We start from the raw sequence: 25,224 nt of genomic DNA on the forward strand, positions 1-25,224 counted from the left end.
GCTTATTTTGCCGGCCTGTGGATTAAGTACTCAAGTCACTACACCCTACTCACCTGTGCACAACCCTCAGCCTCCAGCAGTTTCCCCTCCCCCGTCGGCGACTCGGTGATGGACATTCCGCTACTTCCAATTGGACGCGCCCAATGCCGGGAGCGGCCAATCGGGGACTTCGGTGGGCGGGACATCCTGGCCAGTTAGATTTGGCGGTTCCATTTTAACATGGCCGAAGCCAGCAACGCCAGCGTTGGCAGCGGCTGTGAGGAAAAAGGGCGTGAGGGGTCCTCCCCCGAGCCCGTGTCCCCTGACACTACCATTTCGAGGGTGAAGCTTCTCGACACCACGGTGGATACTTTTCTCCAGAAGCTGGTCGCCGCTGGGAGGTAAGGTGAAGGAAGTGGGATGAGGGCAAATCTCACAATAGGTTGACGGGTGGGAGGCAAACAGGAGCGAGTTTGGGCCGCCGGAAGGTGAATCCCGCGAGACCAGATCGGGCAAACGGCAAACGGCGGTCACGTGGGTCCCGGGGTTGAGGGTTGTTGACCGGCTGTCCAGGCGAGCGGAGGCTCACGTGATGTGTGCGGACTTGGAAGGACTAGCGCCGCGTCCTCCAGCCAGTCTGGTTTTGACCAAAACTTCAGGTGGCTGAGAGGAAAGACAGGCTTCGGAATCGGGATCAGGACCTAACCGCGCTGTGCCTCCGTCTCAGTAAAATGGCAACAGTAGGACCTTTCTCAACGGGTAGTTTTGAGAATTAAGTACACGAAAGGCGCTTAGATAGTGCCTGCCACATATAAAGCATTAGAATTGTAGTTATTATGGGAATAATACCTTCACTGGGTGGTTGGGAGAACTAAATGTGTTACCATAGAAACATTTTTCCTGTCTTGATTTTTATTTTCTATGAACAGTATTGTAACGATATTGGACACTCTGAGTTGCCCGTGATCCCACCACTGAGCATGTTAATGATGAAACACTGTTATTCCTCAAAGCGGTTTGTCCCCACACCTGTTCTCTGATCTCATCAAGACAACCGTCTCAGCCCTGGCAGGTGTGATGCGGTCGGTTAGGCGCCCTCCCCTGCAGGGAAGGCTTGTGGGTTTGATTCCCGTTAAGGATGTGCAGGAGGCAGCGGATCAGTGGTTCCCTTCCCCTTTCTCTCTAAAAATCAATTTTAAAATCTTTTTAAAAAATACTCCCATCTTCTCCCAACCCTATCTTCTCCTAACCTCCTTCCCTCTTGTTCTTGAAAGATGAAACAGAGGGCCGGAGACCAGGAATTGAACCGTGACCTCCTGGTTCATAGGTCAACTCAACCACTGAGCCATGCCGGCCGGGCCACTGAGAAATATTTGAGTGCCTCTTCTGCCAGGCATGTGTCAGGTGCTGGGGAAGCAGACAGGGCCCCATATTGGAGCTTATATTCAGTGGGTAGAGACATTCAGTAAACAACAATCACAGCTTGGTAAGGTAAGGAACAGGTGATGTGATAAGAGCAACTTGGGGGGAAAGGAACACACTAGCTAGGCTGGTTAGGGGAGCCCACTCTGAGGAAGTGACATTAAACTGAAACTGGGACAGTGAGAGAAAGAACTAGAGAAGAAGTGTATAGGCAAAGGGTACAGCTTGTGCAAAGGCCCCAAGATGGTCAGGGCATTCTAGGAACTGGCAGAGACTTGCTTGGCTACGACGTAAGGATCAGAGGGAGATTAAAATCAGGAGGCTGGACAGACAGGTGACATCCTTATCATCCAGGGTCTAAGTTCAGCAGTATTGAATTTGATAAAATAATTATTTTTATGGACCATTTATGACACTGTTATATGTGTAGGCAAGATCCCTCCTTTGATTCATTTTTCCCTACTCATTTTTGTCCCCCTCTCCCTTCTCCATAGGCCCTTTCTTTTCTCTTGGCTGTATGTCCTCCATTTATTCATTTATTCATGTACAAATATTTATCAGCCACCTACCATGTCCCAGGCTCTGTTCTAGAAGCTGGAGATGTAAGTGATTAAGACAGAACAGTTGTTGCTCTCATGGAGTAGACATTCTAGTGCCATAAAGAAAAATAAATCAGGGTAAAGGAATAGAAGTGGGTGAAGGGGTCTGGGTTAGTGTGAGTGCAGTGAAGTGGCATTTGATTATGTTTGTTTTCTTGTACAATATGTTGTTTTGTGTGTATATGTTTTAAGTTTATATGAATGATAATTGTGCTACATATCTTTTTTCACTTAACACCTTTTTTTCACTGTGCAAGGTTTATTTGGTGTTTTAGTTGGTGTGAACTTGGATAGTTGGCTGCATTCATTTGTATACTCTTTTAATATTAAATGGCAGTGTGCACTATTCTGATACATATAATACACAAAATAATATCCTTTAGAATTATTATGCACAAGACATGCAATACTGGATTTATACATTGGATCCCAGGATGTGATTGATTAGAGAAAAAAAGTTGGAGTAGGCATGTTGGGTAAAGGAACCACAAATTATATAACACACAGTAAACACACATCTAATTTGAAGGGCACTGTAGGGTCAACACCATTTAAAAAATTATTTTAAAAAAATATATTGTTGAAAATATTACATATGTCCCCCTTTTCCCCCTATTGGCCCCCTCCAGCCTGCCGTCCACGCCAGGCCTTCACCACTCTGTTATCTGTGTCCATGGGTTGTGCATATGTGCATACAAGGTCTTTGGTTGATTACCTCTCATCCACCCACCCACCCACCCTCCCCCACCTTTCCTCCAAGATTCCACACTCGGTTCCATGCTTCCATGTCTCTGGATCCACTCTGTTCATCAGTTTATTTTGTTAATTAGATTCCACATATGAGTGAGATCATGTGATACTTATCTTTCTCTGACTGACTTATTTCACTTAGTGTGATACTCTCCAGCTCCCTCCATGCTGTCTCAAAGGGTAAGAGGTTCTTTTTTACTGCTGCATAGTATTCCATGGTGTAAATGTACTGTAGCTTTTTTATCCACTCACCTAGTGGTGGGCACTTGGGCTGTTTCCAGATCTTAGCTATTGTAAACTGTGCTGCATGAACATAGGGGTGCATACATTCTTTCTGATGGTGTTTCGGGTTTCTTAGGATATATTCCTAGAAGTGGGATCACTGGGTCAAATGGCAGTTCCATGTTTAATTTTTTCAGGAAACTCCATACTGTATTCCATAATGGCTATACCAGTCTGCATTCCCATCAGCAGTCAACACCATTTTTAAAATGATCTAACCATGTCCTGTAAGTGCATATGGTTCAGAGCTTTTCAACGCTGCTTGTCATTCCATGATAAGCATCCAGTTCTTACTCACTGCCTCTTATGGACACTTTGCCTCGACAGATTACACCAGGGTGACTGTCCTTGTACATCCCCTCATGGAGCAGTGCTAGCATTTCTGAGGTCTATAATGGAAAGGGATCACTGGGTCTACCTGTGTTTTGTCAAATTGCTTTCCAGAAATGTCGTTCCTGTCTCCTACATCCTCACCATCACTGGGTATCCACCATTCTAACATTTGCTATTCTGAAGTTGTGAAAGAGATATTTTATTATTGTTTGAATTTGCATGTCATTGATTTCCTCATATAATTAATTGCTAGTCATTTTGGCTTCTCTTCTGCGAACTGCCTCCCCCCCGCCCAGAACTTTTTTTTTTTAATTGGGGGTTTTTATCTTGATTTTCTGGAGTTCCTGGTATAATATAGAAATCAATCTCTTGCCCTGGCTGGTTTTGCTCAGTGGATAGAACATCGATCTGGGGACTAAAGGGTTCCGGGTTCGATTCTGGTCAAGGGCACTCAGTTGCAGGCTCCTCCCCAGCCCGGGCCTTGGTCAGGGCATGTGCAGGAGGCAACCATGTGTTTCTCTCATATCGATGTTTCTCTCTGTCTTTCCCTCTCCCACTCTCTTCTAAAAATGAATGGAAAAATACCCTCGGGTGAGGATTAAAAAAAATCAATCTCTTGTCAGTTTTAGACTGAAGAAGGAAATATTTTTTTTCTGTCTGTTAGGTACTAACTTTGTAATGTCCTTTGAGGAATATAAATCTTTAGTCAAATAAAAAGCCCCACAGATTATAGTTTGTACTTTACCCAGGAGGAGGAAGCAGAAAGAGAAATGCAACAATCCCAGGTGCCCCCTCACAAGCTGTATGGATCCTCATGACGCCTTTCTCAGCCTCCAGACTAACTCAGCATCCCTCACACAGTCATAATAAATTAAGTTTTGCTTACTCTGCTTTTAAACCCTTAATTTTCATATGATTACATTTCCCCTCTTATGGTTTTGTGCTTTTGGAGTCTTGTTTATAGAGGTTATACTCACACCTAGGTCACAAAGATAATCTTCAATGTTCTCTTCTGTTATCTAATCATTTTACTCTCTACTTAAAATCTTCAATCTGCCTGGATTAAGGTGTAAGGTGTAAGGTGGTGGTCTCAGCCAGTCTCATTTTTCTGGTTTTCCCAATCATTGTCAACTAAACAGTTTGTCCATCCCCATTGCTTTATGGAGCTCCCTTTGTCATATGCAAGCCCCTCTGCCTAATGTGCTCCTGGGAGTCTCTTCCACACCACTGAGCTACTCACTGCTTATCGTGGTGCCTGTCACAAAGGAGACACTCAGTAAGTAGTTTGGGAATAAATGAAGATTCCCAAGTCACAGCTCTCTCCTGAGCGTCGGACCTCTGTCTCCAGTAGTTTAATACTAGAAACCTCCACATGGTGTCCTGCAGAACCAACCAAGCTCAGTGCCATGGAAGCAGGATTTGTCCTCCCTCTGTCGTCCCTAACTTAGTTGAAAATACCACTGTCAACCCATTCTCTAGGCCAGAGGTTTGGGCGTCCTCACTGACCCCTCCTTCCTTTTCATTTCCAGTCAACCACCAAGCCTATTGGTTCCAGCCTCTCTCTCAATCTCCTCCTTCCCATCCTTGTGCCAGTGCTCAATACAGTGAGATCACGCCCTCGTCATCTCACTGGATTGCTGTACCAGCCTCCATAGGCCTTCCAGCCTCAGTCTTGCCCCCTCCTCAAGTCTGCAGCTCAGATTTGAACAGGTCCTTCTGCTTAAAATGTTTAATTGGTTCAGGGTTGGTTCCAGAATCAAATGTAAGCTCCTTAGCTCAGCATACAAGGCCCCTCCCATCTCTCCAGCTGTGGTCAGGGCATGGGCATCCGACACATGCACACTTGCATGCACTGCGCGCGCGCGCACACACACACACACACACACACACACACACACACACACTCTTCTGCATTGAGTGCTGCCGCTGTCCCCCATCCATGCCACCTGCTTCGTCTACTTACAGCTTTTCCTTGCTAGAACATCCTTCTCCTCATTTGGTTAAATAGAACTTACTCATGGCTGGTTTCCACATAGAAAGGGCTCAATATATGACATGTATGACTATAGACTTTTAAGATATATGCAAATACTTGACCCTCTCCCAAGTCATTAAAAGTCCTCAATCTCAAAGGACAGTACTTAAACCCAGAAGTCTCTCCATAATAAAAGCTAATTTTCATCAGTGATCCAAAGAAGAGACATTTAAAAAAATATATTTTATTGATTTTTTACAGAGAGAGTTAGAAACATCGATGAGAGAGAAACATCGATCAGCTGCCTCCTGCATGCCCCCCACTGGGGATGTGCCCGCAACCAAGGTACATGCCCTTGACCGGAATCGAACTTGGGACCCTTCAGTCCGCAGGCTGACGCTCTATCCACTGAGCCAAACCGGTTTGGGCCCAAAGAGATATTTTAAACCCGGGACTGACTTTCTCCACAACTTAGTTTTTTTGTTTGGTTTTTGTTAATCCTCACTCGATATTTTTTTCCATTGATTTTTAGAGAGTGGAAAGGTGGGGGGAAACATCCATGTGAGAGGCATCGATTGGTTTGCCTCCAGCAAGTGCCCCGACAGGGGCCAGGGATTGAACCTGAAACCCAGGTACATGCCCTTGACAGAATAAAACCTACAACCCTTACGTGTGTAGGCAGACGCTCTAACCATCGAGCACACCAGCCAGGGCAATGGCATATTTTTCATGAAAATGTTAGCTTGACTAGAAGGGCAGTTTACATGATGCACCCAAGAGTGACTGGGAGATGACTGACCTCGCTGGGCTCTCAGTTCCCACAGACGCTGCCCTTGCCTTACCGTCTTAATCAGGGAATCTTCTTGTCATTGGACCTGTTGAGGCAAAGATTCCTGCAGCTGTCCTCTCTCAGACTTAACATGGAAATGTGGCCCTACTGAAGCTTATCATTTGTGACCTCTGCCTTGTCCTCCAAAAATGAGGGTTTCTTTTCTAGCCCCACAGGCCCCCGGACCTTCTGAGAAACAGCCATTCCCATTTAGCTAAAGCAAGCAGATGAGGCGATCCCCTTTCTATGTTTCATTACCAATCAGGACCCTCCAAAAGAGGCTTTGGTTCGGGGTGGTATTGGTGGGGCCCTGATTGAAGACCAGTTAGCACTTCAGAAGAAAGCTGGGTCTGCTGCAGGTACCCATGGCACCCCAGTAGCTGTGCCACATGTGGTGTCAGTCCATGGGGCTGAGGGAGGAGAGGTGATTGACAGTTCTTACGTTCTTGTATGCCAGACTGTGACCAGTGCCTGTCCTGGTCCAGAATTCCAGCCTGGAATGTGCTGTGCACTGTGTGATTTGCATAATAAATTGATTAAAGCCCATGTCTGACAGCAACCAAGGAAAAAGCTAACCGTTTGAACATGAACTGGTAGAGTTTTATTTTTTTTATAATTTAAATTCTTTATTGTTTAAAGTATTACATGTCTCCTTTTTCCCTCATTGACCTCTCCCCGGCCGCTCCCACCCCCCAGCACATGCCCTCACCCCACTACTGTCTGTGTCCATTGGTTATGCTTATATACATGCATATACGTCCTTTGGTCGATCTCTAGCACTGTCCTCTCCCCCTCCCCCCGGTAGTTTTAAACTAGTGGCAAAGACTATTGGTGTTCACAGAAAACAGTTCTTCACAGAAAAAAGAGTGGTTAAATATATAAATTATTCTAAGTAAATGCCTCAGAAATATCTCACTTTCTTTGAATGTACAGATGATGCATGCTCCTGTCTGATTCATTTCAGAAGTGGGTATGACTCATCAGACTGTGGTTTGCGGCTTCAGCTCCATCATGCTGATTCTTCATATGTTTCTTCATATGTTTCCACTCTACCTCTCTCTACCCCCACTGTGTCTGCTTTGCTGAGTTTGCCATCACTCTGTCACTGGTGCCTCTTGAATCCATCCTCACACAGCAGTCTGAGGTACGCATCTGAAGTTCCATCCCTACTTAGAACCCTTTTCTAGCTCCTTCCGTCATGATACAGTCCAGACTCTGTGTGCCACGGAGGCAAAGGGCACCTGAGCCAGAGCCACGGCCAGATGGCTGCACCGTGTCCCAGCTGCATGACCTCGGGCAAGCTTCTCTCTGCCTCAGCTTTCTCTTCTGAAAATGGGATGATGATAATAGAACCTACCTCATAAAGTTGGTGAGGTTTAAATTAGTTACTCCATCCCTGGCAGGTGTGGCTCATTTGGTTGAGCATCGTCCTGTGCACTGAAAGGTTACCAATTTGATTCTGGTCAGGACACATGCTCAGGTTGTTAGGTTGATCCCCGTCGGGGTGCATGTGGGGGGGAGGGGTGTATGCACATCAATGACTCCCTCTTCCTCTCTAAGATCAATATAAATAAAATTTTAAAGGGAAAAAATTATTTTTAAAAGATTTGAGTTACTCTGTGTAGTCCTCAGAATAATGCCTGGCTCTAGCCAGTGCTCAAAACTATTTCCTGTTTGTACATCTTCACACATGGGCCGTGGGTATGCCCACTACTCTTTAGCTGCAGAGCCTGGGCTGCTATGTCTCCTGAAATTGGTAGAATTTCCTTGTGTAGTAGGGCCCAGTGGCTCAGCTTTCCCAGTCAACTGAGCTGGATCTTATGCCTTTTATTGGATATTTAGGCCTTTTATCCAGCTGAGCTGGATCTTAGGTTTGGGGCATGTTGTCACCAGCTACAGCTTGTTGGAGAGATTGCAGCAGTCTGTAGCTTGAGTGGGGCTGGAAATTGGATGGGGCGGCAGGGTCTCTGAATCACCAGGGCAGAGCAAACAGGCTTATGGAGACTCAGCTATGGCTGCGTCAGCCCTGCAACAGGGGAGGTCCTAGCACAGGAACAATGACCCCCGTGTCCCTCAAAGCTGCCTGGTGCTGGGAGTTCAAGTAAGTTCTAAGTTTGTGCACTGGCTCTTTAAATGGAACACCCTGGTGTCACTCAGCCACAATCCCCGTAGTTGTGGGGACTTTTCTCCCCAGCTCTGGAAACCTGAGCTTGGGTCTGGTGTGGGGCTGGGACCCCTTGCTCCTCATGGACAGCCTCTGCAGAGACATCTCCCTCCTGACTTAAACAACTGGCACACGTGGGCATCGGACCGGCCTGTTCCGGGCTTCCACCCTTCCTACCAGTCTCAAGGTGCTTTCTTCTTCACTTCTAGTTGTAGGACTTCCATTCAACCAGCTTTCAGGTGGTTCTGAATGATAGTTGTTCTGTATTTTAGTTGTAATTTTGTTATAGACACCTCTCATTGACACCAGAGAGGTGTTACCGGACAAGACAGCCTCCTGAGCCAGTGGGAGAAGGCTGTCCCCAACCTTGATTCTTGTCTTCTCATATAAATGAATTTATAGGAGAGACCGTGACTGTGTTGTGAAAAGCCAATTTATTAAAGCATGCATCTTTATTGGAAAAAGGAGAAGCAAAGCAAGCAAACACATATATCTGACTTACGAAGCACAGATGGGCTCTCAACTAACTGAAGAGCAAGTTGGATGGGGGTCGGAGGCGTTTTATACCCTCCTGTCTATAGGCTTCAAAATTGCTCTATTTTGGTATAGATTCTCAAGGTTCCCCCCCCCTTTTTTTTTTTTTTTACTGTGTTGTGGCCTTCCCAGAATTCATGAAAAGCACCTGGCAATTTTATCTTACCAAGCCTTGAGATTGCTGGCTTCTCTGCTTAAAGAGTAAAATGGTCCTTTTTTCCCTTCCCTCTTCCCCCCTGCCTTTCTGCATTCTCTCATGAGGGAGGTGTTGTTTTTTTAACCATTGGCTCTGTGTCCTCAGCTGGGGAAGATAATGGCTTGTTAGTTACAAGCTGGTTACAAATTGCCCACACAGTTTGGCCTTGTTTTAACTTTCCTGCCTCAGTTTCTCTATTTCTCCTGCTCTGGAATCCTGAAACAGTTTTGATGTGGTTGTGGGTGGCGGTGAGTACAGGCGTTTATCTTGGTTCCCAAATGACATTTTTAAATACAGTCTTCATCATAAATCAATGACCTCTTATTTTCATCAAGGGACATTTCTGTTTTTTTCCCCTTTTTCTTCCTCAGTCCTGGGGCTGCCTACTGTACAGAGGATGAGGAAGGGGAGAGGGGAAAAGAAGAGAAACATTTAATGAAAAGAGCAGCTGTGCAGGGTGTGGAGAGTATGAATTTCTGTCACAAGGATCCCTTCTATCCATCCATCCCTAGCATGAAGCGCCGGTCCCTCACTGCCCTCTGGTGGACAGTCTGTGAAATAGGCCTGAAGTTGGACAACAAGCAAGTTACTATGGGAAGTGCAAGCCAGGGCTCCCTGAGCACTACAGGAGCACATTTTACTTGAGTATGCCTCCCCTCTTCCCATTCCTGCACAGTCTGTCTGCATATATAACTGACATGGACAAACCACCAGAGCTTGATTCTGGGCTTAAATATTTTGAAGTCAATTTTTTAAAGTTAAACTTTGTGAAAATTCAATTTATGGTGAGTTTTTTTTTAAATGCAGTAAATGAAATGCTGACAAAGTGAGTTAAAAAACAGACATGCCTCAAATATTACGTAAGTATTTAAGAGAAAAAAATAAGAAATGTTAAAATCAGTTAATGTAGTCATTTCTGTTTTGAAACTGGGTAAATACCAATTACTTTCATTGATGATAAATGTAGCACTTTGGGGGGGGGGCACAATTTAACTTTCTCTCTAGTGGGGGCCAGTCTGCTCTCCCTGCAGCTGGGATGGTTTCTGCACATAAATTGTAATCAGGTTGTATCTTACTAAGCACTTGTCTCCTCAGGGGAGGCGGCTTCTCAACTCTGGGAAGTCAAGTCATTATGTTCTGCACTTCCGAGGAAAGGAGAGGGCGTGAGGACTGTTCTTTTGAGACTAATAATAGTAATTGTCGCTAACGTGGAGCGTTTCAGTGTGCTGTGAACTGTGCTACTTATACATGTAACCTTATTTAATCCTCACAGTAATTTTATGAGTTATAGACACGGTTATTACCCCACTTGACAGAAGGAACTGAGGCTTGTAGAGGTAAGAAGTTGTCCGAGATCACTCAGCTGATGAATGGTAGAGGTAGGACTGGAACCCAGGCAGTCTGTCTTCAGAGCCAGTGCTCTGACCCAGCACACAGCGGGTGGCCCCTTGTGCACCTTTGGAAGGCCAAGGCTGGGCGACCACCCAGCAGAGGGCAAAGGGGCTTGGCAGAGAGGCCTCTGGGGTGCTGTTGTGGGAGAATTCTTCTACCCAAGCAACCCAAGCCTTGGTATCCTGGGGTTCAGGTTGGGGAGTGGGGGAGGGAGGGGTGGTTGCCAGGGTGGGAGTGGGATCAGTCTGGGGCCAGGCAGCTCCTGGGTCCCAGTTGCCTGGTCTGCAGGATCTTGTGTGCTACTTCGTATCCAACAGTGTTCTGGGCACCCTGGAGATCCCCAAGGATATTTTTTCAGGAAGTTCGTACCAGCATTCACATCATTCCCAAGTGTGAGCTGGCTCTCAAAAAAAGGAATCACTGTGGGGGATGGAAGGAGGGGAAATTGAATGAAGGTAGTCAAAATGTACAAGCTTCCCGTCATAAGTTCAAGGAATCTGTTGTACATGACGACTTTGGTTAACACAGCTATATGGTATATTTGAAAGCTGTTAAGAACAGATCCTGCTCTAGCCAGTTTGGCTCAGTGGGTAGAGCATCAGCCCGCGGACTGAAGGGTCACGGGTTTGATTCCAATCAAGGACACATATCTTGGTTGCAGTGCTAGTTGGGGCTCGTGCAGGAGGCAACCAGTCATTGTGTCTCACATCGATTTTTCTCTAGCTTCCCCCCTTCCTTCCACTATTTCTAGAAATCAATGGGATAAATATCTTCAGGTGAGAATTAACAAAACAAAACAGAGTAAATCCTAAGAGTTCTCATCACAAGTTTTTACTTTTTTTTCTTTGTAACAAAAGATGAAGGGTGTTAACTAATTGTGTTGTTTCATAATACATGTAAGTCAGATCATTATTCTGTACATCTTACACTATATGTCAGTTATATCTTAAAGCTGGAAAAAAAGAAAGGAATCGCTTTCCTCCTGTACTTACTGACACTGGCCTCCAATCTGTCTGCCTTCCCTCCTTGTGTTTGCAGTGTATATTCCCCATCTCATATACATGCACACCTTCCTGGGGTCCTTCACTTTCACTGAATTCTCAGACCCCAAGGAGGGCACTAGAAGAGTTCACGAGCAGCACTGGTGGGCAGAATTTGCCTCATCCCTGGGCCCTCTCCCCTGCCAGCTGCTTCAACTGAGGAGAGATGTGTCCAGCTCAAACCCTCTGCCTGTTGAGTGGGCTGGGAGGAACAAGATCTCCCATATCCAAGCCAAACCCGTTTCAAGCCACAATTGCCTGGTTTCGATTCCAGCCCCACTTGGTCAGACATCATGTGTCTCTCCACTTTCCTTCATGTGGCCACAGACTGCGTGGCTAGTAGGGCCAGCAGCAAAACAACAAGATGTCGCCCAGGTTGGTGTGGCTCAGTTGGAACATCGTCCTGTACACCAAAAGGTTGCAGGTTCAATTCCCTGTCAGGGTACAAACTCAGGTTGTAGGTTCGGTCCCAAGTTGGGGCATGTATGGGAGGTAACCAATCAACCAATCGATGTTTCTCTCTCCCTCCCTCTCTCTAAAAAAATCAATTAACAAAAACACAAGATGTCTGGGATTCTGCTAAGGGTTGAAAGGACGCCCATCACCTGTTCTTTGTGTTGTCCTTTTGTTACCCAGGTTTAGCCTCCAAAGTGTACGAACATCAAATGTGTACCGCCAAAAAGGTAAGAGATTCGTCACCCTTACCAAGAGGTGAACTGTTGGATGCTTACAACCAGCTCTCAAAATAAAACCCTGGCTTTCAGGGTTTGTCAGTCTCTGAGGTGCAAGTACTCCTAAAGTTGCATTCTGTACATACCCCAACCAGGGCTGGGAATCAAGCCTGCAATCGAGATACATGCCCTTGACCAGAATCGAACCCAGGATCCTTCACAGTCCACGGGCAGACTCTCTATCCACTGAGCCAAACTGGCTAGGGCACCCCCCAACTTAAAGATGATTCCCATGATATACTCTCTCGGCCCTGGAATCCCAGAGGCACTCATTCACGTGTGGGTTTCTGTTTGCTGCCACCTCTCTATTGGAAGCTCCAGGGGCCACACCACCCAGTGCCTGCTGGGTGACCAGCACATAGTGGCACTCGGTGAGTTTTGTAGGAGGGAAGGGCCTGAGAGAAGGGAGAGAAGACAGCCAAGAGAGTTCATTTAACTTGATTTCTTTGTACAAGAGGAATAGCCATCGGAAGGACACTGGGTACCTTTTGATACAAGGGATGTATCCGTGAGGTGCTCTCAGCTGCCAGTGACAGGGACCCGATTTTAAATGGCTTGAACAATAAGAGAAATCCATTACCTCACTATCAAGAAGCCCCAAGATAGGGCGGCTCCAGGTTGGTGTTTAGAGACCCCAGTTCTTCCTCTTTCTGCTCTGCCTCCTTAGGGATAAACTGTGCCCTCAGGCTCGGTCCCCCCCAGTTGCTAAGAGTTGCAGGCATCATCTGGATATAGTCAGGTCCTGCAGAAAAGGCATCAGCTCCCCCCTGTGGTGCTCTCCGTAGGAATAAGGAAAGTCCTCAGAGGCCACATGCCCTGCCTGACCCAGCCCTGAAAGGACACTGGGATGACCAAGGTTCTCAGTGTGGTGCCCACCAGCAGGACAAGCATCGCTTGGGAGCTTGTTAGAAATTGGCGGGGGAGGGCAACGATCTGAGGGGTTTTTTAAAAAACTGATTTGAGCAAGAGAGAACGGGGGGGGGGGGGGGGGAGAGAAACATTGATTTGTTGCACCACTCAGTTATGGACTCACTGGTTGATTCTTTTTTTAAAATCAGTTAATAGTCATTTCTGTTTCCAAACTTGATAAATACCATTTTTAAAATTATTTTCATTGATGATAAATGTAGCTTAAAATTTGATTTTAGAGAGGGAGGGAGGGAAACACCAATGTGAGAGAAATATCCATCGGTTGCCTCTTGTACACCCCACAACCCGCGTATATGCCCTGACCAGAATCAAACCTATGACCTTCCACTGCACAGGATGACACTCCAACCAACTGAGCCACACTGGCCAGGGCCAGTGATTCTTGTTTGTGCCCTGACAAGAGATCAAACCTGCAACCTTGGTGTATCAGGATGACACTAACCAACTGAGCTACCCAAAAGCCCTCCTGGTGATTTGATGCTTAGTAAAGTTTAAAAACAAAAGGGGTGCCCAGGCAAAAGCTGATGACTGGTGTGTGTTTGACCCTCCCACCAGCTACCAGAGATTCACTGACTGTTATAAGCGTTTCTACCAGCTGCAACCTGAGATGACACAGCGAATCTATGACAAGTTCATCACACAGCTGCAGACATCTATCAGGGTGAGTGACAAGAAGCCCAGCAGCTACTGGAGGCAGGGACCCCACCCTCCACTGTTTCTGTCCTCACTCCCTAGTGTCCTTCGTGCTGTCCGGCTGCAGTGGCAGTTTCCCCCCCTTCAAACGGTGTGGGTATCTTAAATGCCCCTCTGTCGATGTCCTGTATTGTAATTGTGTGTTTATATGCTGTCTGCCCACTAGACCTGTGAGTTCAGTGAGGGCATGTCTGGGTCTTATTCTTTGTTTCTCCAGCACCTGGTGCAATGCCTGGCACAGAGGCAACATCTAACAAATTGTTGGAACTGCATCCTAGAGGGAACACAAAAAAGGACAGGACCCCATTCATTCTCTCTAGAGAATTAAACTGTCCTGTGGTGACACCTCAGGATGGGCCTCTTAAGCATCCAAGTGTGTGGGGGGATAACGGCAAGGCCTGCAGCACTCAGAGGGGCAGGAGGAGAGGCTTGCTGCAGGCTTTTTAAAAATGTCTTCCACTTTATCCTTTCTTTTACTGATTGATTTTAGAGAAACATCGATTTGTTTTTCCACTTATTTATATTTATGCATTCATCAGCCACAACCTTGGTGTATCAGGATAATGCTATACCCAACTGAGCTACCCGGCCAGGGCCCATCTTTATTTCCTTAATGTAAAAATCACATGTAGAGCCGAAACCGGTTTGGCTCAGTGGATAGAGCGTCGGCCTGCGGACTCAAGGGTCCCAGGTTCGATTCCGGTCAAGGGCATGTACCTTGGTTGCGGGCACATCCCCAGTAGGGGGTGTGCAGGAGCCAGCTGATCGATGTTTCTCTCTCATCGATGTTTCTAGCTCTCTGTCCCTCTCCCTTCCTCTCTGTAAAAAATCAATAAAATATATTTTTTTAAAAATCACATGTAGAAAAACTAGAATGTCTGTGTAAAGAAACAGAATTTAGCCCAAGTCGTACTAAATGCGGTTAGCAGTTTAGCATATTTCTTCTATAAGTTTGCCTAGTATCATTATTGCTCTTTCTTCCTTTCTCTTCAGGAGGAAATCTCCGAAATCAAAGCGGAGGGAAACCTGGAAGCTGTCCTGACGGCCTTGGATACGATTGTGGAAGAAGGCAAAGACCGGAAGGAGCCAGCCTGGTGAGCGGGGCCACGGGAGGGCTCAGAGAAAGGGGCAGCAGCTCAGCATCCTGAAGGAGCTTTTTTGTTGTTCTTAATCCTCATCCGAGGATATTTTTCCCACTGATTTTTAGAGAGAACGGGAGGGAGAGAGAAACATTGATTGATTGCCTCCCGCACGCAACACTGGAATGGAACCCATGACCCTTATGTGCCCAGGCTGACACTTAACCATTGAGCAACATCAGCCAGGGCTTGAGGGAGCTTTTATGATGGACCCATAGGTATGAGACTGGGCTCACAGAGAGAGGACAGACACCAAACAATAACCCCCATCAGTGAAAAGTAGGGCCCCCTCTGGGGAAGAGTCCCAGGGCAAGTACATGTTGTGCAGGGGTTTGAGGCGGACTGAGGGAAACCTTCCTGGCCTGTGAGAGAGGATGGGGGTGGAGGAGGCAGAAGCATAGGTTTGGAAACTGATGTTCATTAGGTTGGCCCAGACATTTGGTTTTTACTCATTTGTTCATTCAACAAATTTTAGGGAACAGGGACTGTACACCCAATAGGCGCCAGAGATTCAACAAAGAACAGGACACCAAAGACCTGCTTCTCCTGGAGCCGACATTTCAGGGGGCAGCCCTGCTGCCTGGTATTTCCTGTCAGGACAGAGGGCAGGGCCCGGGGACAAGGAGTGGAGAGTTGAGGCCACCAAGACCAGGGTGGCCTGAGCGCCTGCCTGCCTCCACCCTCTCCTGCCTGAATAGGATTCCTAGTCCAGAGGAAGTAAATATCCTTTTTGTGCTTTCCAATTGTTTTTATGCTTCGTGATCTTAATACTTAAAAGAATTAAGTTTTATAACTGAAAAAAATTTAAAAAGAATCTATAGTGGCTTCCACCCCAGTGCCTATCAGAACTGATTTGTCTCCTCATTCTGGGCATCCAGAAACCCCTATAACAGTGATGGGCAACCTTTTGAGCTTGGTGTGTCAAACTTCGCCAAAAAACAGAGCATAACTCGGGTAGTGTGTCACTTTGAGGAAAAAACTTAACTCCAAGACTCTAGTCGCAAATGTTTCATCCTCGGCATGCGGCCGCGTGTCATAGGTTCGCCATCACTGCCCTATAATCTGGCCTCACCAGACCCATCTTTCCTCATCTCCCTTGTTAGCGAATACCAGGCCTCTCCAGGTCTGGGCCCATTCTCAGGCAGCCACTCCCGCTGGGAGGGCTCATCCCGCCACCCCCCTACCCCCCCCTCCAGCTCATCTAGAGGGGTGCACCATCAGAGCACGTGGTCAGCAGCACAGAGGCGAAGGCTGAAGTCACCTCTAGCTCTGGAGTGTGCGAGATGGGGGACTGTACGTGGGCAAGAGGAGAATGTGGGGTACTGGTAGGAAGGCTAAGACACAGGTGATGTGAGAAGGGGGAGGTGGATTCCTGGGCACCAAAGCTGAGGGACAGAAGGTTAGCGTTTCCAGCAGGAGCAGGAGCCATGCGATTGGGTCTGAGGAGGTGAGAAGGACCCCAGAAGAGACCTTAAAAGCCAGTCCAATTTGAGACTGGAGGTGGGAGTATCACTGATTAGAGCTGGGAGTAGAGCCCTCATTGCACACGTCCTCCGCCTTCTTACCCTGTGCTCCTTGCCATTCCCCAGGCGCCCAAGTGGGATCCCAGAGAAAGACCTGCGCAGCACCCTGGTGCCCTACCTCCTACAGCAGCGGGATGCCCTGCGGCGCCGAGTGCAGAAACAGGAGGCTGAGAACAGGCAGCTAGCAGATGCCGTCCTGGCCGGGCGCAGGCAGGTGGAAGAGCTGCAGCTGCAGAGCCAGGCTCAGTGGCAGGCGTGGCAGGTAAGTGCTTTGGCCCTGCCCTCAGGAACCTGTTCCCCTGCTGCAGCAGAGAAAACAGACCGAGAGGGGTCAGAGGTGGGGGACACTTTGGGGCCCTTATTGAAGATGGACTCTTGCTCTGGAGCTTCTACCCCAGTGCTATCAGAACTGACCTGTTTCCTCATTCTGAGCATCCAGAACCCCCTATAATCTTGCCTCACCAGACCCATCTTTCCTTATCTCCCCTTGTTAGCGAATACAGTCTAGGTGGCCAAAGCACCAGCCTGCCGTAAATACCTGCTGAGTGTCAGGGGGAGGGACTTCCTTCCATGCCCTGCGGGGTCCTGACTTGAGCCGCAGACCCCTATCATTCTGGGGGAACGCAGGCCTGGAGGCAGGGACAGTAGATGGAAAGGACTTGGATTTTTTCCTCTCTCAATTTCCTTCTCCTATTGATGGCAGGCTCTGCACAGAGGACGGAAGGAGCTGGTGGCCATGCTGAGGGAGCCTGAGTGAGGGGGAGATGCCGGCCCAGGAGCAGAAGGTGGTCAAGGGCCCCTGTAAAGCTGCCTCTGAGCACAGCTGCCGTGTTGCCTAGTCCTGAGCAATGATGGAATTGGCTGGGGGACGAGGTGTGAGCAGTCCCCACTGCCACTGTGCCTTGGATCCCTTGGAGTCACGCACACTACCTTCAGATTCCTCCGTTTCCTTCCAGCTTGAGGATTCCTGGCCAGATCCCCCCCTGGGACTCAGACACCGTGCCTCTCCTCACCACCCCACACAGGCCTGCCGCTTCCTTACCCGCCCTAGGACCTGGCTGGGAAATCTGTTTCCAATCTCCACTGATTGCCCCTTTGCTGGCCAGCGAGGGCCGTGCCATGTCTCTCCACATCCGCAAATAAACTTCCTCCGCTGCACTGTAATCTGTGAGGGTGCTTCCGCCGTCTGGGACACTTGTGGGCCAAGACCCCCTCCTGGGCTCCTGAGTCCTGACCCCTAGAGGCCCCAGCCTCAGCTGGGTTGGCAGGGGGTGTCTGACCTTCACGTGCAGAGGGGCAGTGACGCTCCTTATCACAGAACCAGGACCCCGGGTTCCTTGAGGCCAGGACAAGCTTTCCGAGTGTCACTCTGTAAGTTGGAGTTAATCCTGACAAAGGAACAGGTGCCTGAGAGCAGGGCCAAAGCACTCACCTTGGGCCTCAGCGCTCGCGTCTGCTGAGTGCGCACAGAGCAGGCGGCCCTAATAGCTGGACGCACAGTCCTCGTTTCTCATGCTTCCCTCACCCGGGGCCCGCAGAGCATCAGGAGGGGCTCAGCAAGGCAAGATAGGTGCCCCCAGACCAGGGGGGAAGGGGAGGGTCTCACCCCAACTGGAGAGGCTTGGCTGGGTCTGCCTAGGAGCACTGGGACACTCAGGAAGACATCACGTGGCCCCTGCTTGCCACCCCCCAAATTGAGCCCATGGCTCTTCTCTCCCCCTGGAGCTGCAGCCTTCAACCATCCAGTTGCCCCCCATCCCCTTCTACCCAGCCATAGGCCCTGGGGCGGGGGGTCACCCCCCGCCTCTCCAGGTTGAGCTGAGGCAGAAGCAGAGCTCGGGTGGGGTTTTCACAGGAGGAGCCTGCAAGGGCAGGAAGAGGAGCAGAGGGTCAGGAGCCCAGCTGTGCTCTCCATCTCCCTGCTCCTCGGGGCCCTGCCACTGACCCCCTGGCCTGCCCCAGGCAGAGGGCTGTCCTTAACCTCCTGCCCAGCCCCACCTGTGCTGGCTCTCGGCTCTTGGCCCTGTGCTGCCTGTCCTGACCCCCAGGCCTGACCAGAGTCCAGCCACCCCCACACCGGGCCTGCCTTCGGTGTCTCGAGGGGTGAATGAGGCCATCACCGGGCACTCCCTCCCTGGGGTTTGGCTCCTGCCCACGGCTGACAGTGGAAATCACAATCTGCGAGAGCTGCAGCCCAGTTCTGCTCCGATCTATTTTGGACCTCTGAGCCCCCCCACACCCCTCCTGGCCTGTTCAGCTGTGAGGTTGGGTCTCCAAGAGAGAGTAAGGACTGGTGGACCTGAGTGGCCCCCTTAGGGAGGGACGAGGGGCATCCAGAGGCTGGCAGTCTCAGGTTACCACCCACCCTCCTCCTCCACTCCCAGGGGCCTGCCCAGGCTGCCCTGGTTCCAACCACAACATCCTTTGGGGTTTGGCCTATAGATCTGGGGCGGATGACCCCAAATGGCCCTGGCAGAGTCCCCTGCGGCCCACCCTGGCCTCCAGGGCAGGGCCCGGAGAGTATAAATGGTGCTGGAGGCTGGTGGGAACAGCGGACTCTGAGCAGCAGACCCAAAGCCACCTCAGAGGCACCATGAGGCCCCGCATGCTCCTCGCCCTGCTGGCCCTGGCCGCACTCTGCCTCGCTAGCCAGACAGGTGAGTCCCCCACTCTGCCCAGCCAGTGAGGAGGGGGCACTCACTCCTCACCCCTCCACTGGCAGTGCCTTTGCTGTCTAACCCCCTCCTCCAGGAGGGTAGGCGCAGTCCATTGCCCTGCCTGTCCTTGTGCAAGGAGAGGGGAGAGCAAACTGCCAGAGAGGCCGGGGAGGAGGGGGGCTTAGGGGTGAACTGGGGTCCTTTCTTTTGCAGATGCCAAGCCCAGTGGTGCAGAGTCTGAGAGAGGAGCAGGTAGGAGGCAGGCCTGCTAGGGGCTTTGTGCCACATCACCCAGCTGCCCAGCGGTCCCTCACCCTGGCCCCCTCAGTTCCATTTCCCCCCTCCTACTGGCTCCTCTCTGGCTGTTAGGAAGGCCAGCCTGCCCCCATCTTATCGCCCCAAACTCACAACCACCTGATCCCTGCCCCTCTGCCCCACAGCCTTCGTGTCCAAGCAGGAGGGCAGTGAGGTGGTGAAGAGACTGCGGCGCTACCTGGATCACGGGCTGGGGTGAGAGGAGAGGCTGGAGGACAGGGAGGGCCCTGAAGCGGGAGTGGAGGGGGCAGTTTGTGTGGAGGCTGATGCCATTGTGTTGGGCTGTCAGAGCCCCAGCCCCCTACCCAGATCCCCTGGAGCCCAAGAGGGAGGTGTGTGAGCTCAACCCGGATTGCGACGAACTGGCTGACCACATCGGCTTCCAGGAGGCCTACCGGCGCTTCTACGGCATAGCCTAGAGCTTGCAGCCCTGCCGCGGCCCCTGCTGGCTCCTCCCCAGAACCCTGCCCCTTCCCTGGCCCTGACCTCCCTGCCCTAAAGTGTGGGGTCACCACCTGCCCAGCTGCTCCAGAATAAACTCCGGAAGAGGAATCAGTGGCGTCTGACTCTATCTCTGGAGGGTAGGGGAGGTGCTGGGAGGGTGGGGGAGGTGCTGGGAGGGTAGGGGAGGTGCTGGGAGGGTGGGGGAGGTGCTGGGAGGGTGGGGAGAGGCAAAGAGTGCTTCCCAAAGTCTGTTGATTTTTTTTATTTGCATCTGCCTCACTCCAAAGCACTGAAGTTGGCTTTCTAAAGTCTAACTAGGACTCCCCCTGTGGCCCAGCACCCTCCCCGCCACCCCAACCCAGTGCACCCTCCATGACACACCCTAACAGACCCGGATGCCAAAGCTGGACATCCTGAGTACACGCCTGTGACCAGAACAGACTCGTCACTGCAGGCAAAGAGCTGCCAGCAGATAGCACTGCCTGCTTTGGGGGGTGGGGGCAAGAGGGGGCCTCCTGCCTGGTTAGCAAGCACTCCGGGCAGGCCTAGGTTAGTCGTGTTAGTTCTTCCTTGGGCTAAGCAGACGTCTAGGAGCACAGAAATGGGACTAGATGAAAGGGCCCCGACACCTCCCCACCCCAGCCTCTGCCGGGGAAGGGGAGGCTCCCCGGCCTGGACACACACACCTCCCCTCTCAGATCCTCAGCACTCCCCCAGCCCCATCAAAAGCACCCGCACCGACCCTCCTGCGCTCTGCCAGCCCCCCAGCTGCTCTCCTCGGCCTTCTCTCCTCTGCACTCGCTCAGTCACTTTGGAGTCCAGGCTCATAAGTGCCCCACGTCTTTTCAGGTCTGGTCTGGGCTCCTCCCAGCACCAAGGCCTCACCGTGGCCTGCCTCGGAGGCAGGCTCAGAGATGGGGCCTCACTGTTGCTTGGCGTCAGAACCCCCCTCCAGCGGGCCACCCTGCAGCAGGGGGCATGTACTAGGGGCCCGAAACAGGGAGGCTGTGAAGGCAGCAATGATGAGCAGGTTCCCGGCCACTGCCAAGCCTAGCGTGGCCACTGTGCCTGTCAGGCCCAGGGGGGGGTCCTGTGTGGCCAGCCAGGCTTGGCGAGATTCCATATCGGCCAGCACCGCTTCCAGCTGGAAGTGGGTGCCCAGCACCGCACAGATGTGGAACAGCTGGTGGCTGTGGCCTGTGGGGAAGGTGGGCAGGTCAGGGCACATACCCACTCCCAGGGCTGCCCCAACGCACCCTCTGACCCATGGCAAGTCACCCCATCATCTGGGCCTGCTACCACCCTAAATTCAGGAATAAGAAAACCTAACTCCAAGAGCTGCTGGAAGGAGTGAATGAGCTGAGAGGCATAAAACACAATGCCCCTAGCATTCATGCTACTAGTTTGGCTGGTATCGGCGAAGTGGGGGGTGGACCTGGACTCTGAGGACCCTCTGGCTGCATACGCCATTTACTCAGTTCCATCTCTGGGTTCTGGGAAGCTGTCGCCCTTGCCCTTTCCTCGGCCAGGCGGGGCCGGCTCTCACCAATGTAGTCAAAGCGTCCTGGTGCCAGCCGCTCAGGCAGGTGAGAGGCGAAGAGAAAACCAGTGAGCAGCGCGCACAACAGGTGGTAGCCATGATTGGTGCTTAGCGCCTCTTGCCCACAGCTGTGGCCCCTGCCCCAGCACAGTCCCAGCTGGCAAAGGAAAAGCAGGGCTGAGCGGGAGGGATTGGGGAGTGGACCCACATGTGTCTGGAATCTAGTGGGGGGGGGAGGGGGGCACAGAGCCAGGCTGGGTGCTGGGCCTGGAGGGTGGGCAGCAGGGCTGAGGTGAGACTGAGGGGGCAGGACTGGCAGGAGCACTGAGAGGACAGGAAAACGGGGGCCTGACCAGGAGCCCTACGCCCCCTTACCCGATAGAAGAGTGGGAGGTTGTCGAACAGGAAGGGGTAGGCGAAAGCGCCTGTGCGGAGGATCTTACTGAGCCCAGGGCTTTCCAGCTCAGGGAACCTGGGAGGCAGGAGGGAAAGGTTGGTCACCATCCTGGTGGGCGTCAGAGGGGGCAGGAGGCCTCTGGCCAAGATGGAGTGTCAATGTAGCTTAGTGACACATGACCCCGCTGTAAACGATCCCATCTGTGAAGTGGGTGGCTGGGAGGATTAAAGGAAACCGCAGGTACGGTGCTAGCGCACAGGCCCTGACACAGGAATCCTCAATAAACGGTCCCGTAGCTCTTAATGTTGTTCAAGAGCGATCCCAGGTGTAAGTGTGATTGCGGCGCCCTGTCCTGTCCCTCCGCCTTCCCCTTCAACACCGGCCAAGAACCCACCGAGAGTAGCAGGAGAGGCCGGTGCACAGGAAGGAATTGAGCGCGGCGGCGGGCACAAAGAGCTGGTGCAGGCGGCCGTGCAGCCAGGAGGCCGGCATGGAGTAGGCGGCGTAGGGGAAGGCGCAACCTGGGGGGCGCGGGGCAGGAGCTGAGGCCCGAAGGGCTGGCTCCGGACGGAATACCGCGCGCCACCTCCCCCCCGTCCCCCCATAAACCCCAGCCCTGCGGTCCCCACCCTCTGCCCCGCCTCCCGCGGGCTCACCCAGGCTGTAGAGGCTGAGCGCGCCGTAGTCCAGGAAGTAGCAGATGTGCCGCGCGCGGGGCGACATGGAACTGAAGGTGTGCGCGCAGCACGAGGCGAAAGGGTAGAGGCAGGTGGGCAGCAGGAAAACGAGCAGCGGCCAGTGGTAGGGCTCCGCCCGGAAGCCCGGGCCTCCCGCGAGCACCAGCAGACGCCACAGGAAATACCTGCAGCGGCACGTGCTCAGGCGGCCGCGCAGTCCCGCAACTTCCGACTTCCGACTTCCGCCCGCAGCCTGCCCGAGCACCCTCCCTCTGAGCGCAAAGCCGGGGATGGCCTCCTCACCAGGTGGGCAGGAAGTGAGTCCAGATGTTGACAGTCTCGTTGGTCATCTGGAAGGAGCTGAGGACACAGTCCAAGGCCGAGCTGGTGGGGCGGCGGTAGCCAGACACGATGCCGTCTTCCCAGAACACCTGGGTGGGGTGGGGGTGGGGGGTCACTTCCCTCTCAGCACAGGTTCCAGTACCCAGAAAGCAGATGAGAACCAGAAGCGCCAGGGAAAGGGGACAAGATAGACGGGAGAGTCGCCTGGCACAGACAGGTGCTCTGGGGGAGGGGGTTCTAAACCAGCCCGCTCCTTGGAGAGCAGGAAGGGTCTCACGCTGGGATGGGAGGGATAAGAGCTAGCTTGCAGGAGGGACTTCCCCGATTGCTGAGAGAGAACCTCAGACCCAGGCAGTCCCCTGGGGAGTAGGAGTTGGCCAGTGTAGCCCCTCACCCGGGGGACCTGGTGGACTTGAAGGAGTTGGGGTAGCTTGAGACTGAGCATGGTGGCCTGCACCTCCACGTTGACCTAGAGACAGAGGGTTGGGGGGAGGAAATCAGGTATCTGCTCCCGTCCACAGACTCCTTATCACCCAGGTCCAGGCCGGGCCTGGTCACGGAGTGCCAGGGTAGCTGGCCTCAAGCTGCTTCCTTCAGGCCAGGGGAGGTGGGCCCAGCTTCCCTGACCCCTCCCCATCCTAGCCTGGGGGCACTCAGTTTCCCCTTAACCCAACACAAAGTGGAGGGGCCTCCGCCCCAGCTGGAATACTGTCTCAGCAACCCCGGAGCCTGGGTCCCATCCCCCAGCCCTCAGTTCCATCTCAGGAGAAGCCTAACTCCTGGAGATCAGTGCAGAGACCCCAAGCCACCCACCATCCCCAAAAGCCCTTGGCCCAGTGTGCAGGCTGAGCACCGAGAATTCCTGGAGAGGCCAGATGCCCAGGCAAGGAATTAGGGGGATGCCTGGCTCTTCTCTGAGGACACTTGTGCCCCTGGACATTCAGGGTCTCTGTCCCTGAGCCCCCTGCCCCAGCCCCAGACCTGTGCAATGCCTCCGGGTGGCCGTGGCTCTTGCCCCGCCGGCCGCAGGCCGCCTCTCCCAGGCACATTCCTTGGCACAATTGGTGGGGCTGGGCCAGCGAGGCGGATGGAACCACCCTAGGAGGGAGGGAGGACACTCCCCCCATCTCCCAGGCCAAAACTTTCCAGCAACTCTACAATCTAACCCCGCCCCTCTTCCTGTCACCAGCTTCACAGTGGGCCTCACACCACCAATCGGGGTCCCCCAACAGTTTGGGGGCTCTCTGCCCCTGACCTAGGGACTGGGCTGGGCACAAGACAGACCTGGTCCCTAGTCCCTGCACCCTCGCTGAGCTTTAAGATAGAGGCCGCAAAGGTATTCCTTGCCCAGGAGTAGGATGGGGGAGGGGTGGGAAAGCAGGATGCTGGCTGGGCTCTGGCTGCCCTAGGGGTCCTTCCCTGACCACGGGGCTTAGAGGTCTCTGCAGAGTGTGCTGGAGCCTTGGAGATGAGGGAGGGGCTGGAGCTGGTCCTAATTCCCTAGAATGGTGACAGAGCCCCAGGTGAGCTTCCTTACCCAGAGCTTGACTGGTGCTCCCAAGCAGGTGGGTCCGCAGGCCCGGGTGCTCCTGCCAGCCAGGCCAACGGGAGGGAGGAGAGTGGCCTGCCAGCAGGCCAGGGGATGGGAGACAAAGGAGCCAGAAAACAATCCCAGCCTTGTCCAGCCTCCAGGGAGCAGCGCAGGGTGGCCCAACCCCATTAGCAGGCAGCTCACTGGCCATCAGCACACAGCCAGCCCCTCCAGCCTGACTCAGACCCACTGAGACCAGGACTGGCCAGAAGAGGCTGGAGCCCTCGCCAGGACGCGGCCAGTGTGGTGCAGGCTCCCTCAGACCAGGCTGCGCCACTGTTCCAGTTCTCCCAGGAGTTGAAGGTGGGCTCTGCCATAAGCTGGGCAGAGAATCCCAAGTCCTGGTCTTGGAATCAGAAACCCTCTCTCTGTCTTTCACTGCCTCTGAGCACCTGGTGCTGGGCAGAGTCCAGAGCAAATGCCTTTAGCAAATGTTGCTTCAACCACAAGGGATTTGCCAAGCTTACTCCCCAAAGACGCACTTAAGGTACCAGTCCTTGCAGAGGGTTAGGGATTGAATCTGGCTTCAAGGTTCATCCCCTGCTCCCCCTTGAGAAATTTGATTCACAGGACCCCGCAAATAAGGCCTTCAAAATCCCGTTTTCACCCCTCACCCTTACAAAGGCACCAGCTGTTTAAAGGGTCAAGGAACTTGACAATGTCACTCTGTCTGGAGCTTTTGCTGAAATTCCAACTTCTTGCTTCAATGCATTCACCTTGAAATCTTTCCAAAATGCCATTTTTTAGCAC

The 25,224-nt window shown here is 52.0% G+C and overlaps 3 protein-coding genes across 8 annotated transcripts; 2 read left to right on the forward strand and 1 right to left on the reverse strand.

Moving 5' to 3' along the window:
* Positions 1-90: 90 nt before the first annotated feature.
* On the forward strand, positions 91-17,739 carry LOC307093083 (polyamine-modulated factor 1-like). 2 transcript variants are annotated; one of them, XM_079760813.1, is made up of 5 exons: positions 91-380; positions 13,712-13,817; positions 14,843-14,943; positions 16,578-16,773; positions 17,215-17,710. In XM_079760813.1, exons 1-5 carry the CDS (start codon positions 220-222, stop codon positions 17,266-17,268), a joined length of 618 nt encoding a protein of 205 aa, XP_079616939.1. In that variant the 5' UTR covers positions 91-219; the 3' UTR covers positions 17,269-17,710. The 2 variants fall into 2 exon arrangements, with proteins under 2 accessions (XP_079616939.1, XP_079616938.1); XM_079760812.1 differs by having other exon boundaries at positions 16,578-17,739.
* Positions 17,740-17,929: 190 nt separating this feature from the next.
* BGLAP (bone gamma-carboxyglutamate protein) lies at positions 17,930-19,925 on the forward strand. Its single transcript, XM_079760814.1, has 4 exons — positions 17,930-19,168; positions 19,382-19,420; positions 19,609-19,678; positions 19,773-19,925. Exons 1-4 carry the CDS (start codon positions 19,105-19,107, stop codon positions 19,900-19,902), a joined length of 303 nt encoding a protein of 100 aa, XP_079616940.1. The 5' UTR covers positions 17,930-19,104; the 3' UTR covers positions 19,903-19,925.
* A 12-nt stretch (positions 19,926-19,937) lies between these two features.
* PAQR6 (progestin and adipoQ receptor family member 6) lies at positions 19,938-25,196 on the reverse strand (the record flags this gene model as incomplete). Of its 5 annotated transcripts, XM_079760806.1 has the most annotated exons (8): positions 24,421-25,053; positions 23,278-23,352; positions 22,845-22,972; positions 22,521-22,726; positions 22,259-22,385; positions 21,843-21,939; positions 21,474-21,624; positions 19,938-21,124 (listed from the first exon to the last, which is right to left on the reverse strand). In XM_079760806.1, the coding sequence occupies exons 1-8, from the start codon at positions 24,601-24,603 to the stop codon at positions 20,850-20,852; spliced, it is 1,242 nt and encodes a 413-aa protein (XP_079616932.1). In that variant the 5' UTR covers positions 24,604-25,053. The 5 variants fall into 5 exon arrangements, with proteins under 5 accessions (XP_079616932.1, XP_079616935.1, XP_079616934.1 ...); XM_079760809.1 differs by lacking the exon at positions 24,421-25,053 and adding an exon at positions 25,095-25,196 and having other exon boundaries at positions 20,850-21,124; positions 22,259-22,726; XM_079760808.1 differs by lacking the exon at positions 24,421-25,053 and adding an exon at positions 25,089-25,193 and having other exon boundaries at positions 20,850-21,124; positions 22,259-22,726.
* Positions 25,197-25,224: the final 28 nt, after the last annotated feature.

Source organism: Cnephaeus nilssonii, assembly GCF_951640355.1.
Source record: "Cnephaeus nilssonii genome assembly, chromosome: 21".
Taxonomy (NCBI): Eukaryota; Metazoa; Chordata; class Mammalia; order Chiroptera; family Vespertilionidae; genus Cnephaeus; species Cnephaeus nilssonii.

Bases quoted from the DNA above. Each gene is read 5' to 3' on its own strand.
- LOC307093083 (XM_079760812.1), top strand. From the start codon at position 220: ATGGCCGAAGCCAGCAACGCCAGCGTTGGCAGCGGCTGTGAGGAAAAA. The intron at 381-13,711 runs GTAAGGTGAAGG...CCCTCCCACCAG, and splicing joins AAGCTGGTCGCCGCTGGGAG to CTACCAGAGATTCACTGACT. The intron at 14,944-16,577 runs GTGAGCGGGGCC...GCCATTCCCCAG, and splicing joins GACCGGAAGGAGCCAGCCTG to GCGCCCAAGTGGGATCCCAG.
- BGLAP (XM_079760814.1), top strand. From the start codon at position 19,105: ATGAGGCCCCGCATGCTCCTCGCCCTGCTGGCCCTGGCCGCACTCTGC. The intron at 19,169-19,381 runs GTGAGTCCCCCA...TTTCTTTTGCAG, and splicing joins CTGCCTCGCTAGCCAGACAG to ATGCCAAGCCCAGTGGTGCA. The intron at 19,679-19,772 runs GTGAGAGGAGAG...TTGGGCTGTCAG, and splicing joins TACCTGGATCACGGGCTGGG to AGCCCCAGCCCCCTACCCAG.